General features: G+C 50.8%; 2 protein-coding genes across 2 annotated transcripts; one reads left to right on the top strand and one right to left on the bottom strand.

Moving 5' to 3' along the window:
* Window positions 1-1,950: 1,950 nt before the first annotated feature.
* On the top strand, window positions 1,951-4,274 carry LOC135537588 (frizzled-5-like). Its single transcript, XM_064963718.1, has 3 exons — window positions 1,951-2,142; window positions 2,340-2,904; window positions 2,946-4,274. The coding sequence occupies exons 2-3, from the start codon at window positions 2,356-2,358 to the stop codon at window positions 4,143-4,145; spliced, it is 1,749 nt and encodes a 582-aa protein (XP_064819790.1). The 5' UTR covers window positions 1,951-2,142; window positions 2,340-2,355; the 3' UTR covers window positions 4,146-4,274.
* Window positions 4,275-7,042: 2,768 nt separating this feature from the next.
* On the bottom strand, window positions 7,043-16,815 carry LOC135537581 (cyclin-Y-like protein 1). The gene is made up of 11 exons (XM_064963710.1): window positions 15,988-16,815; window positions 15,096-15,170; window positions 13,271-13,311; window positions 13,037-13,134; window positions 12,913-12,948; window positions 12,487-12,538; window positions 12,272-12,390; window position 11,646; window positions 9,606-9,772; window positions 8,018-8,180; window positions 7,043-7,526 (listed from the first exon to the last, which is right to left on the bottom strand). Exons 1-11 carry the CDS (start codon window positions 16,148-16,150, stop codon window positions 7,410-7,412), a joined length of 1,032 nt encoding a protein of 343 aa, XP_064819782.1. The 5' UTR covers window positions 16,151-16,815; the 3' UTR covers window positions 7,043-7,409.
* Window positions 16,816-16,950: the final 135 nt, after the last annotated feature.

A 16,950-nucleotide genomic window follows, 5' to 3' on the forward strand; every position in this document is an offset into this window, starting at 1 on the left:
CAGATTAATTATAGGAGCATAGCCCACACAGGACAAACACACAGATTAATTATAGGAGCATAGCCCACACAGGACAAACACACAGATTAATTATAGGAGCATAGCCCACACAGGACAAACACACAGATTAATTATAGGAGCATAGCCCACACAGGACAAACACACAGATTAATTATAGGAGCATAGCCCACACAGGACAAACACACAGATTAATTATAGGAGCATAGCCCACACAGGACAAACACACAGATTAATTATAGGAGCATAGCCCACACAGGACAAACACACAGATTAATTATAGGAGCATAGCCCACACAGGACAAACACACAGATTAATTATAGGAGCATAGCCCACACAGGACAAACACACAGATTAATTATAGGAGCAGACACAGGACAAACACACAGATTAATTATAGGAGCATAGCCCACACAGGACAAACACACAGATTAATTATAGGAGCATAGCCCACACAGGACAAACACACAGATTAATTATAGGAGCATTTAATTATAGGAGCATAGCCCACACAGGACAAACACACAGATTAATTATAGGAGCATAGCCCACACAGGACAAACACACAGATTAATTATAGGAGCATAGCCCACACAGGACAAACACACAGATTAATTATAGGAGCATAGCCCACACAGGACAAACACACAGATTAATTATAGGAGCATAGCCCACACAGGACAAACACACAGATTAATTATAGGAGCATAGCCCACACAGGACAAACACACAGATTAATTATAGGAGTATAGCCCACACAGGACAAACACACAGATTAATTATAGGAGCATAGCCCACACAGGACAAACACACAGATTAATTATAAGAGCATAGCCCACACAGGACAAACACACAGATTAATTATAGGAGCATAGCCCACACAGGACAAACACACAGATTAATTATAGGAGCATAGCCCACACAGGACAAACACACAGATTAATTATAGGAGCATAGCCCACACAGGACAAACACACAGATTAATTATAGGAGCATAGCCCACACAGGACAAACACACAGATTAATTATAGGAGCATAGCCCACACAGGACAAACACACAGGTTAATTATAGGAGTATAGCCCACACAGGACAAACACACAGATTAATTATAGGAGCATAGCCCACACAGGACATGTGTTCAAGTAGACCTACCTGTTTTATATTCTGTCTGTAGTTTAGGACAAAGATATATGTCTGATTAGGTGCAGTGTTGAACTGGCACACTGCAGTCCACATACACAAAACATTTAAGTGCCTTTGAACAGGGTATGGTAGTAGGTGCCAGGTTTGTGTTAAGAACATTTCCTATGTGTGCCAAAGGACTTTCAGTCAACGGTGAGAAGCATTGGAGTCAACATGGAACAGCATCCCTGTGGAACACTTCAGACACCTTGTAGAGTCCATGCCCTGAATAACTGAGTCTGTTCTGAGGGCAAAGGGGGGAGGGGGGGGGGGTCAATTGAAATTGACTTAACTAGTAATCAAACACTACTTTTGATAAAACATTGTCGGTGTGAGGTCATATAGAATGCATTCAGTTGTCTCATAAGGTCATGGTAAAAGGAATGAATGGATTGAGTTGGTCACAACACTACTTTAAACATTGTCTAACTTTACTGGTGATGTTACATAGATTGAAGGCCTATACAAATAAGGAATGATATTACTTTATGTGACAAGTAGGTTATGGGTAAAGAAGGTACTGATTGAGTCGTTCAGGGTGTAAGCGGATTCCTATTGGAGAGGACGCAGCCCTGTGGGCGTGGCTGTCCAGGGTAAGCGGCCAAGGTGTTGTTATTCGGTATGGTTAGGAGCCGGAGCAAGAAGACGCACGAGGAAGACAGTCGTGGAGTGTAGTTTTTTTCTCCAGAGAACAGGAGGCTGTTTCACTAAATATTGTTTAAAGACAAAGTGTGGCGCAAGGATTAGGCGTTGCTGCCTGACAAATCCGTCTGTATTATCGAGTCGAAATGGACTTTATTTGATTGCACCGGAGGCGCGTTTCCTAAAGGTACACTGGGAGTGAATTTAGTGGTGGCAAGATCTATCAGATGGCGCTTCTCTCTTTGATTGGCATTGCATATTGATGCGCTAGCTTACATTTTCCCGTGTGATCGACTTGGTGAGTTATACATTTGATGATCAACTTGTTTCATCACCCAATTTCTTAGCCTTTACGTGTGAGTGAATAAGATTAACACCCAAAGTACATTGGGTGTATTATTGATAGAACATAGAAACAGTAATACAATGTTTCAAACGTTCAGAGCGCACTTCCTGTCCAATAACCTCAAGTATCTTTTTTATGGGCATCCACAGCGTTGGAGGAGCTTCCATGGCGACCATGACGCACATCTGCCCTCTTTACATCAGCGTTCTGTGCCTGCTCCTGCTGATGCGCGCACTACCGGTGCGCGCTGCCTCCAAGGCCATCGTGTGTGAACCCATCACGGTCCCCATGTGCAAAGGCATCGGCTACAACCTGACCTACACGCCCAACCAGTTTAACCACGACACTCAGGACGAGGTGGGGCTGGAGGTGCACCAGTTCTGGCCGCTGGTGCGCATCCACTGTTCCCCTGACCTGCTCTTCTTCCTCTGCAGCATGTACACCCCAATCTGCATCCCGGACTATCGCAAGCCTCTGCCCCCGTGCCGCTCCGTGTGCGAGCGGGCCAAGCGCGGCTGCTCCCCCCTGATGAGCCAGTATGGGTTTGAATGGCCCGAGAGGATGAGCTGCGAGGGGCTGCCAGAGCTGGGTGATGCTGACCTCCTCTGTATGGACCGGAACAGCAGTGACGCCACTACTCTATCCCCAGGCCCGGCCTTCCCCCCGAAGCCTACCCCCAAGGCCCCTACCGCAACCCAGCCCGCCGCAGGCCGCATCTCCTGCCCAAACCCCACCACAGTCACCACCACCAGGACTGTGAACAACGCGGCTGCCGCTGTCGCCACCCCCTGGTGTCCGTCAAGCATGAGGCCCGCTCACTGTACGGCCGCGGCGTCCACACAGGCCCCGTGGAGAACTGCGCCCAGCCCTGCCGTCAGCCCTACTTCACCCCGGACGAACACGCCTTCACCTCCCTCTGGATTGGCCTGTGGTCGGTCCTCTGCTTCGTCTCGACCTTAACTACGGTGGTCACGTTCCTGATCGACCGCGACCGCTTCTCCTACCCCGAGCTGCCTATCGTCTATCTGGCTGCCTGCTACCTCTTCATCTCCCTGGGATACATGGTGCGGCTGGCGGCGGGCCACGAGCGTGTGGCGTGCTCCGAGGACGGCGGGCACGTGCTGTACGACGCTTCGGGCCCTGCCGGCCTGTGCACCTTGGTGTTCCTGCTGGTCTACTTCTTTGGCATGGCCGGCGCAATCTGGTGGGTGGTGCTCTCGCTCACCTGGTTCCTGGCGGCGGGTATGAAGTGGGGCAACGAGGCCATCGCCGGGTACTCGCAGTACTTCCACCTGGCCGCCTGGCTGGTGCCCAGCGTCAAGACCATCGCCGTGCTGGCCCTGAGCGCGGCTGACGGAGACCCTGTGGCAGGGATCTGCTACGTGGGCAACCAGAGTGTGGAGAGCCTGCGGGGCTTCGTGCTTGCTCCCCTGGTGGTCTACCTCTTCACCGGCTCCCTCTTCCTCCTAGCGGGGTTTGTGTCGTTGTTCCGCATCCGCAGCGTCATCAAGCAGGGGGGGACCAAGACGGACAAGCTGGAGAAGCTGATGTTAAGGCTGGGCCTCTTTACCGTCCTCTACACGGTCCCTGCAGCGGTGGTGGTGGCCTGTCTGGTGTACGAGCAGCACCTCAGGCCCCAGTGGGACAGGGGTCTTTCCTGCTCCTGCCAGGCTGAGAGAGAGAGGCTAAGCCTAGGGCCAGACCACGCCATCTTCATGCTGAAGTACTTTATGAGCCTGGTGGTGGGGATCACCTCGGGGGTGTGGGTGTGGTCGGGGAAGACTCTGGAGTCGTGGAGGAGGTTCCTGGGGAGCTGCTGTTGTTCATGTCCCTGCTGGGGCCACAAACCGTCCAGCGCGTCAGTATACAGCGAGGCCAGCACATCCCTCACGACACGCACCGGGCTGCTCCCCTCGCAGTCTGAGCACAAGTCCCTGTCGCACCCATCTGTGTGACCAGACTGGCTGGACGCTTGTCAGACTCATGGTGCTCCACAGTGGCTGACGGAAACTAGATGGATGTTAATTTAACTTATTGAACAGATTGTAAATTATGTAAACTATTGTCTTCACATAAGGACATGTTGAAACAAATTGTGGCAATATAGAAGTATTTTGTATTATATTTCCTAGTTCTCATTCTAGACTCATTGCAGGAGATTTCCTCTGAAGTTGGAACTTTTCTAAAGGTGTTTTTAAATTATCTGGGGGGACAGTTCAATATGTCTCTAGAATTTTTAAATGACATATTTTGCTAGTGTGTTCTTAACCTGAAGCGTAATGGTTAGGAATCCAATCAGTCATGTCATTGACCTGGAGATAAGTGGCATGGTATTCTTCTATACGTAATAAAGATGGAGAATTGCTATTTGTCATTTTATTTAAAGTGGCCTTCCTAAAAGGACATTTCACTCTTGAAATGTGTATGGACACAGTAACGCCTTGTGAGGATGAAGGAATTTCACTACCCATTTATGATTATGTGCATATTTTAATATGAAGTCAGTTTTTAAAAAGTCCAGATGAATTGAGAGGTGTCACCACTCAATGTTTTACTTCTCCTGTTAAATGGATATCCCAAGAATAAGGGTGAAAATGAGGAAAATAGTGTTAACTGAATTTCATCGTTCTCCCCCTTGCTTGAGGAGCAATACAGACCCCTCCCCCTTGCTTGAGGAGCAATACAGACCCTCCCCCTTGCTTGAGGAGCAATACAGACCCCCACCACCACCACTTGTGCTGTGATTACTTACCTGGACCACCTATTGAGACTGGAGTGCCTCTTTAAAAAGGTGCAACTTCCCACTTTAGAGACCACTGTTGTAGCCTCTTCTGCCTCCATGTGGTGGGTTCTAGTAATTACAGCAGCACATGTTTGTCCTCTGCAAATGTGTTAACCATAATCTACCTGTAGCATCCCATTTATCGAATGGCCTTTGTCTTAAATACCTAATAAATCAACTGGTTTATTAGTGTACATGCGATTTTTTAAAATCTTTTTTAAATTGTCTTGTCCAATTCTGGCATGTTAAACTATGTAGCCTGTAACCCAGGTAGCGAATAAATGCTTGTGTGAATCTGGAGTATGTTCTGCCGTGGGTTGTTCTGATTCTAAACACCATCAGACCGCTTATGGAGCCTACGATTCTCCAGTCTGGTCCTGTCAGATCTATGAAAAACCAATGGGAAAATATAAATCAGCGCTATTTGAAGTAATTTCAAATACAGGGCTTGATTGAGCTTAACCTGACACATGAAACCAATAGAACTGCCAACCCGACCCAGCTCGCACCACAGGCAGGCTAAAGTAAACCCAGAACTGCCAAACCCACCCAGCTGGTACTCCAGACAGGCTAAAGTAAACCCAGAACTGCCAAACCCACCCAGCTCGCACCACAGGCAGGCTAAAGTAAACCCAGAACTGCCAACCCCACCCAGCTTGCTCCACTCCAGACAGGCTAAAGTAAACCCAGAACTGCCAAACCCACCCAGCTGGTACTCCAGACAGGCTAAAGTAAACCCAGAACTGCCAAACCCACCCAGCTCGCACCACAGGCAGGCTAAAGTAAACCCAGAACTGCCAACCCCACCCAGCTTGTACTCCAGACAGGCTAAAGTAAACCCAGAACTGCCAAACCCACCCAGCTGGCACCACAGGCAGGCTAAAGTAAACCCAGAACTGCCAAACCCACCCAGCTGGCACCACAGGCAGGCTAAAGTAAACCCAGAACTGCCAAACCCACCCAGCTTGTACTCCAGACAGGCTAAAGTAAACCCAGAACTGCCAAACCCACCCAGCTGGTACTCCAGACAGGCTAAAGTAAACCCAGAACTACCAAACCCACCCAGCTTGTACTCCAGACAGGCTAAAGTAAACCCAGAACTGCCAAACCCCACCCAGCTTGTACTCCAGACAGGCTAAAGTAAACCCAGAACTGCCAAATCCACCCAGCTTGTACTCCAGACAGGCTAAAGTAAACCCAGAACTGCCAAACCCACCCAGCTGGTACTCCAGACAGGCTAAAGTAAACCCAGAACTGCCAACCCCACCCAGCTTGTACTCCAGGCAGGCTAATGTAAACCCAGAACTACCAAACCCACCCAGCTTGTACTCCAGACAGGCTAAAGTAAACCCAGTACTGCCAAACCCAACCAGCTGGTACTCCAGACAGGCTAAAGTAAACCCAGAACTGCCAAACCCACCCAGCTGGTACTCCAGACAGGCTAAAGTAAACCCAGAACTGCCAAACCCACCCAGCTGGTACTCCAGACAGGCTAAAGTAAACCCAGAACTGCCAACCCCACCCAGCTGGTACTCCAGACAGGCTAAAGTAAACCCAGAACTGCCAAACCCACCCAGCTGGTACTCCAGACAGGCTAAAGTAAACCCAGAACTGCCAACCCCACCCAGCTTGTACTCCAGGCAGGCTAAAGTAAACCCAGAACTACCAACCCCACCCAGCTTGTACTCCAGACAGGCTAAAGTAAACCCAGAACTGCCAACCCCACCCAGCTGGCACCACAGGCAGGCTAAAGTAAACCCAGAACTGCCAAACCCACCCAGCTTGTACTCCAGACAGGCTAAAGTAAACCCAGAACTGCCAACCCCACCCAGCTGGCACCACAGGCAGGCTAAAGTAAACCCAGAACTACCAACCCCACCCAGCTGGTACTCCAGACAGGCTAAAGTAAACCCAGAACTACCAACCCCACCCAGCTGGTACTCCAGACAGGCTAAAGTAAACCCAGAACTACCAACCCCACCCAGCTGGTACTCCAGACAGGCTAAAGTAAACCCAGGACTGACAACATAACATCACACATCTTATCTAGAAATAGACACCATACACAGATTTGATTTATTACGGTTTATTTGAAATAAACAGCAACTGAAAATATGTTCAATTAAAAACCGATACATTTCCCAGCTAAAGGGCCTACACAGTAAGCAAAGAAAACCGTCCTACGTCCCCATCTGTCCGTCCGTGTGCCAAACTACACCACAGGGTAGTTAGAGGCTTCGTCACCATGGTCAGTGTGTGGTGTCAGTCACTCTAACCCTTCTTGCAGACCTGGAGTGTATGAGTCAGTATCAGTGGTGGAGCTGCCACCATACAGATTTGGGACCAGCTGTGTGTGTGGATGGTGCCAGTGAGTGTCTAGTTTAGGAAGGCCTTCGGTGCATCCTCAGCCTGTCCTGTGTGTGTAGCAGGTCCAGCTTTAGGACAGCACGGCGTGGGTGGTTCGGACACCCACCAGATTGTCTGCGCTGAGGGACCTCCTTATGGTCACCTTGCCCAGATCCTTGTATCTGTCCTCACACAGTCTGGAGATAGCCTGGGAACACAACACTTATTACAGCACAGAGATAGCCTGGGAACACAACACTTATTACAGCACAGAGATCGCCTGGGAACACAACACTTATTACAGCACAGAGATCGCCTGGGAACACAACACTTATTACAGCACAGAGATAGCCTGGGAACACAACACTTATTACAGCACAGAGATAGCCTGGGAACACAACACTTATTACAGCACAGAGATAGCCTGGGAACACAACACTTATTACAGCACAGAGATAGCCTGGGAACACAACACTTATTACAGCACAGAGATAGCCTGGGAACACAACACTTATTACAGCAGAGATAGCCTGGGAACACAACACTTATTACAGCACAGAGATAGCCTGGGAACAATTTTTTAGTAACTACATGATAGTAGGGGAGTAGGGGCTGGGGTTGTTACCAGGACTACCATTAAACTCTCCTCTTGCCAAGTAGCAGTGTTTTCATTCCTGCCGTTCTAGAAGCTCTCCTCACCTCCAGTTTAGTGGCTCGCTGGTTGTCAAGTGGCTCCAGGGGGAAGTTGAGGTTGTTGTCGTCGGCCAGGGAGCGCAGGTCAAAGTAGTACTTGGCGTAGACGCTGGCCGGCACGTTGATGTTGAACTGAAGCAGCTCCAGGAAGTGCCTCTCCATCTCATTCCTGAGAGAGAGGGAGAGACAGGTAGAGAGAGAGCAGGTAGAGAGAGAGAGGGGTACAGGTAGAGAGAGAGAGAGGGGGTACAGGTAGAGAGAGAGAGAGGGGTACAGGTAGAGAGAGAGAGAGGGGTACAGGTAGAGAGAGAGAGAGGGGGGGTACAGGTAGAGAGAGAGAGGGGTACAGGTAGAGAGAGAGAGAGAGAGGGGTACAGGTAGAGAGAGAGAGAGAGAGGGGTACAGGTAGAGAGAGAGAGGGGTACAGGTAGAGAGACAGAGAGAGAGGGGTACAGGTAGAGAGAGAGAGGGGGGTACAGGTAGAGAGAGAGAGGGGTACAGGTAGAGAGAGACAGGTAGAGAGGGGTACAGGTAGAGAGAGAGAGGGGTACAGGTAGAGAGAGAGAGGGGTACAGGTAGAGAGAGAGAGGGGTACAGGTAGAGAGAGAGAGGGGTACAGGTAGAGAGAGAGGGGGGTACAGGTAGAGAGAGAGGGGTACAGGTAGAGAGAGAGGGGTACAGGTAGAGAGAGAGGGGTACAGGTAGAGAGAGAGGGGTACAGGTAGAGAGAGAGGGGTACAGGTAGAGAGAGAGAGAGAGAGAGAGAGAGGGGTACAGGTAGAGAGAGAGAGGGGTAGAGCGTAAATCTCAGCAGCCTTATCCTCCATACTCTCCCAGCCTCCTTTTCAAAAGGTCAGAGGGAAGTGAGTTCTCGGGGAGAGGATTGAGGATGCAAGGAATCGAGGGGAGACTTTTGAGATGTACCTGGCCAGCAAGGCAAAATCTAAATCTCATTTTATTGATTACATAAGATGATGAGTTTTGACCCACATGGCAACGTTCCAATTTAACAATGTGCCTCATAATATTGAGATGTATATATTGTTATTCACAGTTCACTCTTGGGTGAGAGCCAAAACAATACCTTCCTGCACACTTCTATGGAGACCTTTGTCAGCGGCATCAATCTATTATATTGTATTAATTAGTCCTTTGAAAAAGGATGTGCCACAAGAAGCCCACAGTGGTAAGGGGGGCCTTATGCCACTCCAGGGGCTGAGGAGACCCACAGCCTGAACCCTAAAACTACCCTGACACCCCTCAAATTCAACTGGACCTCCAAGCCACTTCCACTGCTTTTTTATGTTCTCCTCTCTAAATCAGGGACTGAGACACCTGGGACACCAGATTGGTGCAATTAAAGATCAGATAGAACAGAATATCAGCAGGCTCAGAGACCTCATAGGGTCAGAGTTGAATATCCCTGCCCTAAGCACTTAGATATGAGAGGATTGGAGAGCTGTAAGGATGATGGTAGTCGTCCCTCTTGCTTACACCTATCCAACCCTCAGATCTAATGCCTAAAGGTTGGGGTGACTTGTGAAGGTGAGCAGTCAGGGGGACAGGTGACTGGACAGGACAGAGGGACACTGACATGTCCTCCACGGTGATGTCCTTGAGGATCTGGCAGTAGTCTACGTTCCACACGGCCTGGTCGTCCCACACCTTGGACGCCAGCAGGATGGCTCCCAGTACGATCCGCTTCCAGTTGCAGGGACAGATGTCCATCTCAGCGTAGGTCAGCAGACGCTCCAGGTACACCTTGGGGAAGGATGGACACAGTAAATGAGTCTCAGACACTGCTGGACACAGTAACACCGTTACCAGGGCCAGGTGTTCAGCAGGACACTGCTGGACACGGTAACACCGTTACCAGGGCCAGGTGTTCAGCAGGACACAGTAACCCCGTTACCAGGGCCAGGTGTTCAGCAGGACACTGTAACCCCGTTACCAGGGCCAGGTGTTCAGCAGGACACTGCTGGACACAGTAACCCCGTTACCAGGGCCAGGTGTTCAGCAGGACACAGTAACCCCGTTACCAGGGCCAGGTGTTCAGCAGGACACTGCTGGACACGGTAACCCCGTTACCAGGGCCAGGTGTTCAGCAGGACACTGTAACCCCGTTACCAGGGCCAGGTGTTCAGCAGGACACTGTAACCCCGTTACCAGGGCCAGGTGTTCAGCAGGACACAGTAACCCCGTTACCAGGGCCAGGTGTTCAGCAGGACACAGTAACCCCGTTACCAGGGCCAGGTGTTCAGCAGGACACAGTAACCCCGTTACCAGGGCCAGGTGTTCAGCAGGACACTGTAACCCCGTTACCAGGGCCAGGTGTTCAGCAGGATACAGTAACCCCGTTACCAGGGCCAGGTGTTCAGCAGGACACTGCTGGACACGGCAACACCGTTACCAGGGCCAGGTGTTCAGCAGGACACGGTAACACCGTAACCCCGTTACCAGGGCCAGGTGTTCAGCAGGACACGGTAACACCAGGTGTTCAAGGACACCCCGTTACCAGGGCCAGGTGTTCAGCAGGACACCTGAACACCTGTTCAGCAGGACCAGTAACCCCGTTACCAGGGCCAGGTGTTCAGCAGGACACGGTAACACCGTAACCCCGTTACCAGGGCCAGGTGTTCAGCAGGACACGGTAACACCGTAACCCCGTTACCAGGGCCAGGTGTTCAGCAGGACACGGTAACCCCGTTACCAGGGCCAGGTGTTCAGCAGGACACGGTAACACCGTAACCCGTTACCAGGGCCAGGTGTTCAGCAGGACACAGTAACCCCGTTACCAGGGCCAGGTGTTCAGCAGGACACTGGGCCAGGTGTTCAGCAGGACACGGTAACCCCGTTACCAGGGCCAGGTGTTCAGCAGGTGTTACCAGGGCCAGGTGTTCAGCAGGACACGGTAACACCGTTACCAGGGCCAGGTGTTCAGCAGGACACAGTAACCCCGTTACCAGGGCCAGGTGTTCAGCAGGACACGGACACCGTGGGCCAGGTGTTCAGCAGGACACGGTAACCCCGTTACCAGGGCCAGGTGTTCAGCAGGACACGGCTGGACACCGTAACCCCGTTACCAGGGCCAGGTGTTCAGCAGGACACGGTAACCCCGTTACCAGGGCCAGGTGTTCAGCAGGACACGGTAACCCCGTTACCAGGGCCAGGTGTTCAGCAGGACACGGCTGGACACCGTAACCCCGTTACCAGGGCCAGGTGTTCAGCAGGACACCGTAACCCCGTTACCAGGGCCAGGTGTTCAGCAGGACACGGTAACGCCGTTACCAGGGCCAGGTGTTCAGCAGGACACGGTAACGCCGTTACCAGGGCCAGGTGTTCAGCAGGACACGGTAACGCCGTTACCAGGGCCAGGTGTTCAGCAGGACACGCCGTGTTCAGCAGGACGCCGTTACCAGGGCCAGGTGTTCAGCAGGACACGGTAACACCGTTACCAGGGCCAGGTGTTCAGCAGGACACGGTAACACCGTTACCAGGGCCAGGTGTTCAGCAGGACACGGTAACACCGTTACCAGGGCCAGGTGTTCAGCAGGACACAGTAACACCGTTACCAGGGCCAGGTGTTCAGCAGGACACAGTAACACCGTTACCAGGGCCAGGTGTTCAGCAGGACACTGTAACACCGTTACCAGGGCCAGGTGTTCAGCAGGAGACAATAGATTATTATGCAGAACAAGAGTCTCTTTTACTCACGTCAGCTCTCAACACGCCACAACATTTAACTAGTAAACATGCCCAAAGTGAAACTCCCTGTGATAGTGAGCTGACTGGGGGGGGGGGGCAACAGACTGGGGGGCAACAGACTGGGGGGCAACAGACAGACTGGGGGGCAACAGACTGGGGGGCAACAGACTGGGGGGCAACAGACTGGGGGGGCAACAACTGGGGGGACAGACTGGGGGGCAACAGACTGGGGGGCAACAGACTGGGGGCAACAGACTGGGGGGCAACAGACTGGGGGGCAACAGACTGGGGGGCAACAGACAACAGACTGGGGGGCAACAGACTGGGGGGACAACAGACTGGGGGGCAACAGACTGGGGGGCAACAGACTGGGGGGACAACAGACTGGGGGGCAACAGACTGGGGGGCAACAGACTGGGGGGCAACAGACTGGGGGCAACAGACTGGGGGGCAACAGACTGGGGGGCAACAGACTGGGGGGCAACAGACTGGGGGCAACAGGGGGGCAACAGACTGGGGGGCAACAGACTGGGGGCATACGTACCAGGGGGCAACAGACTGACGATGGCACACTCAGCAGTCAGCTGGGCCGAGCTGAAGAGCGTGCGGACAAAGCGGTAGATGAGCTTGTGTTCAGGGTCCACGCTGTAGTAGTCTTCTGGAACCTTCTCTCTCTGAGGAAGAGGAGGCCTGGCCAGTCAGTCTGACAGGAGGTTTGGTGCACACACACACACACACACGACATACAGTATCTTCTTCCACCTACTCACCGTTAATGGGTGGATCTTCTCATCGAAAATGTCCAGAGAACGGTTTGAATCCCTGATGAGGGGAAAAAAATAGACTGAACACTACTGCTACAAGCCCACACACACAGAGAAAGACCACTCCCATAATGTCACACAAATCACCACACCTTCATTACCATGTCACACAAATCACCACACCTTCATTACCATGTCACACAAATCACCACACCTTCATTACCATGTCACACAAATCAACACACCTTCATTACCACGTCACACAAATCAACACACCTTCATTATCATGTCACACAAATCAACACACCTTCATTACCATGGTACCATGTCATGACAAATGATCACCACAAAACTCCTCCATTCACCTCACCACGTCTCTATATCATTTTCCTCACCGTTTTCCTCATGAGATGAATGACCGATAGAACCTACCTGTTTTTTATGTGATAGTATATCGCCAACGTGACACTGGAACAGAGAGAGACAAGACGGTGAGTCCTTACAACGACCGCTTCTTTTCTGCTCTGTCGTGTGGTTGGAGGTAAGGAGGACTCACCATTTGACCGTACTCTTCAGGTTGGGCAGGCTGACCGTGCTATCGTCAAGGAATATTGTGGAGCAGGAGCTGTACTTTTTAGATAATCCAGGAGACGTCTAGGAAAAGGGAGTAGTTCTTAGTCCATGGAACAGGGAAAAACATAGCATCACTTCCTGACATCTCTGCATTAGGATCAGTGGATGTCCATGGGTAGCCATAGTAACGCTCGACTGGACAGATGGATTTACTCACGTGATGATTACTTAAGTAGTTACTTCTCCTTTTCTCCCGCACTGGAGGGGGAAAAAAGTCAGACAAATCTTAGGTCAGTTAGTTCCCTGAACGTGTTGAATAACTATCTGACTGTGACCATTAGACAGACTCTCCTGTTGTCCAGACCAGATCTGGGACGTGATCTGCATGGCACAACGTTGTGGGACGTTCAGATAAAGAAATATATTACGTAGAACAACCGTGCCCCTCTGACATGTAGAATAAGAAATCATGTCAACTCTATTCATGACATTTCTATCTGCGCCGTTCCATGATAACCAGAGGATACAGCCATGAGAAGTAGAAGATCCCCATGCCACTTGTGGCGACATGCTGCACGGAGCCTTCACTGTGCACTGCCACTTTAAGAGCGCATCAGCAGTCAGGAGGGGGGAGATAAAGATAGCTCTTCCGGCGCTCTGTGGAGAGCTCTCGGTTGGCGCGGCAGTTTGACACCGTGTGCAACTCTGCAGAACTCTTGTTTATTTTTCAGAGTACTTTGTAAAGTGTTGAAGTGGAACACTGGTGAGCTCTCTAGGTGGGGGGTGGAACGCCGGTGTGAGCTCTCTAGGTGGGGGGTGGAATGCCGGTGTGAGCTCTCTAGGTGGGGGGTGGCCGGTGTGAGCTCTCTAGGTGGGGGTGGAACGGTGTGAGCTCTCTAGGTGGGGGGTGGAACGCTCTCTAGGTGGGGAGCTCTCTAGGTGGGGTGGAACGCCGGTGTGAGCTCTCTAGGTGGGGGGTGGAACGCCGGTGGAGCTCTCTAGGTGGGGGTGGAACGCCGGTGTGAGCTCTCTAGGTGGGGGGTGGGGGTGGGAACGCTCTCTAGGTGGGGGTGGAACGCCGGTGTGAGCTCTCTAGGTGGGGGTGGAACGCCGGTGTGAGCTCTCTAGGTGGGGGTGGAACGCCGGTGGTGGGGGGTGGAGCTGTGAGCTCTCTAGGTGGGGGTGGAACGCTCTAGGTGGGGGGGGTGGAACGCCGGTGTGAGCTCTCTAGGTGGGGGGTGGAACGCCGGTGTGAGCTCTCTAGGTGGGGGTGGAACGCCGGTGGAACTCTCTCGGTGGGGGTGGAACGCCGGTGTGAGCTCTCTCGGTGGGGGGTGGAACGCCGGTGTGGCTCTCTAGGTGTGCATCTTTTGGGAGCGCTCCTGTCATTGATCACATGAAGTGGTAGCAACATTGTTGCGAAGCTTTGACAAACCAACCAACCATCAGGTGTATCCGACGGACAATCCGTGCAACAGCTAAGACCCCCTCCTCTCTGTGCTCTACACTGCAGCACTCCTCCACAATGCAGAGTCCCTTTGATGTTCAGTGGCGCTGGACTATTACTGACCTGGCAGACATGTTTGGGTTGACCTTGTAGTTAAAGGGAGTTTGTTGTTTGAACTGTATTGATTTGGTGTGGAACTATTGACATTTGGCCGAGAAGAGTAGAACACCCCCCCCCTCACTGGGAGGCAATACCGAATATTGCAAATTCTCTACGGGTCATGAGTGGGTTCTTTCTTGTCAATTGTTTCTATGAAGTTGCCTTATAAATTGCTCAGCCATTATTATTGGTGGTATTATTGGTTGTGTCACCGCTGTGCTGTGACATGTGTTTTATATGGTGTGTCTTATCCTTTCTACTTGCCATCTGACCAACAGTCTTCAGTCTAGACAGTCTCTTCTGCTGATGTGCGTTTCTGGTAGCAGAACTATCTATCCTATTATTTGCCTTTCAGCAGGGCTGATACCTGCCTGCCTGGCGGCAGAAGGAAAATGATTTTATTTACCCATCTCTAACAACACCGCTACACACTTACCATCAGTCTGAGACTTGTTGAGGAAGATTGTGCTGGCTCTGGCATTATCGGATGGGTTGGACTCCTGCGCCAATTCTGAAAGAAACAAGAAATACACACCTATTTTATCACCAACAACACAAGAAATGCACACGTATCCCAACTATATGCACCATGTGTATCTGAAAACAGAGTGAGACACAGTATACTACTGACTGATTACAGATCATTACTTCTGGGGGTGCACCTTGTGACTTGACATCATGACACTCACTATACTCTGGGAAAGGGGGATACCTAGTCAGTTGTCCAACTGTATGTATTCAACTGAAATATGTCTTCCGCATTTCACTCAGCCCCTCTGAATCAGAGAGGTGGGGGGGGCTGCCATATGACAGATTTTTACCTTGTCAGCTCAGGGATTCGATCCAGCAACCATTTGGTTACTGGCCCAACGCTGTAACCACTAAACTACCTGGCTATAGCTGAAGCAAAAACAACGCTAGATACTCTGCAGGCTATAGCTGAAGCAAAAACAACGCTAGATACTCTGCAGGCTATAACTGAAGCAAAAACAACGCTAGATACTCTGCAGGCTATAGCTGAAGCAAAAACAACGCTAGATACTCTGCAGGCTATAGCTGAAGCAAAAACAACGCTAGATACTCTGCAGGCTACAGCTGAAGCAAAAACAATGTTCGATACTCTGCAGGATATCTTGGAATAGCTGAACCAATATGACTGAACAATCAATAGTGCAACAGGTCATAAACTGATGTGTGATGTATGCATTGTGCATTAACAGCAAGCAATATCTTCCTTTCCCCTTTCATGCATGTCTTCTTGGCTGTTCAGAGAGGCGTGACCATGACGTATACCCCTCCACTCCAGCTTATCCGAAAAGTACACCTACCATCCGGGACCTCTCTATCGCTGATGTGCTGCAGATAGGTGCCCGTGTCCTCGCTTACGTCGTCGCCAGTAGTGGTTATTGGGTAGTCGTCGAGCTCGACTGCTCTCCTTGCAAGCTTTGGACTCCCGCCGGGGGACATGCAGCATGACACTGTAGCCCCCATGATTGAACAATTTGCTAAAGTCCTACTACTGACTACACCCCAGATATCTGAAAGAACCGTCCACTCGTCTATAACATCAGACAGAACCACTGTCAGTGATGTCTGGTCTCAAAATGACACATTCAATTTTAAATACATGAGTAGCAGCCACATATCGGGGTTCATATCTACAACACACAATTCAAACTGAACAGTTGAATCCCTATCTTTTTCAGGGCGTGTGCGCAAAGGCATGGCGAGTAGCGCATTGATACGTCGGCCAGATACAGGCTTGACCACTAAACTAATCCAAAGGCTGGCAACGCTAGGACACCGGTTTAACCGTTAATGGCGACACGTTATACTCGGTTTTAAAAAGCCTAGCTGAAGTTGCTAGACAGCTGATACGTTAAAGAACATTAATCTGGTCTTCATAAACCAGACGTAGTTTGCTAGCTAGCCCTACACCCGGCTAACGCTAATCCAGGCGTCAGCTAACTGGCTATTTATGCCGGTCCACTTGATCTAGCTATTCTTGCGATGCATTGCAGTCAGAGAATATGCCGAATTCCTTCGTCTCAGCAAATGTTCTAGGTATGGTCGTTCACCGTACACAGAAATGTATAATGCTCAGATTTGAGACGACTAGCTAGCCTGCTAACAGCTGATTCCCACTCCAGCCAAAGCCAACTAGGAAGGAACGCCCTCAAGAACGGCCCATTTTGACGCACGTCAATTACCATTGGCTGTTTACCAAGATTAATAATTGTTATTTGACAGAGATTGGTGAACATTGTCATTTGACAAGTGTCAGCTCTACG

The sequence above is a fragment of the Oncorhynchus masou genome, unplaced genomic scaffold (genome assembly GCF_036934945.1).
Source record: "Oncorhynchus masou masou isolate Uvic2021 unplaced genomic scaffold, UVic_Omas_1.1 unplaced_scaffold_821, whole genome shotgun sequence".
Classification (NCBI taxonomy): Eukaryota; Metazoa; Chordata; class Actinopteri; order Salmoniformes; family Salmonidae; genus Oncorhynchus; species Oncorhynchus masou.

Excerpts from the sequence above, each read along its gene's own strand:
- LOC135537588 (XM_064963718.1), top strand. The coding sequence starts at position 2,356 with ATGGCGACCATGACGCACATCTGCCCTCTTTACATCAGCGTTCTGTGC. Across the intron at positions 2,905-2,945 it reads CCCAGCCCGCCGCAGGCCGC|TGTGAACAACGCGGCTGCCG; the intron begins ATCTCCTGCCCA and ends CACCACCAGGAC.
- LOC135537581 (XM_064963710.1), bottom strand. The coding sequence starts at position 16,150 with ATGGGGGCTACAGTGTCATGCTGCATGTCCCCCGGCGGGAGTCCAAAG. Across the intron at positions 12,949-13,036 it reads CTGAAGAGTACGGTCAAATG|TGTCACGTTGGCGATATACT; the intron begins GTGAGTCCTCCT and ends TCTCTGTTCCAG. Across the intron at positions 12,391-12,486 it reads AGAAGATCCACCCATTAACG|AGAGAGAAGGTTCCAGAAGA; the intron begins GTGAGTAGGTGG and ends CCTCTTCCTCAG.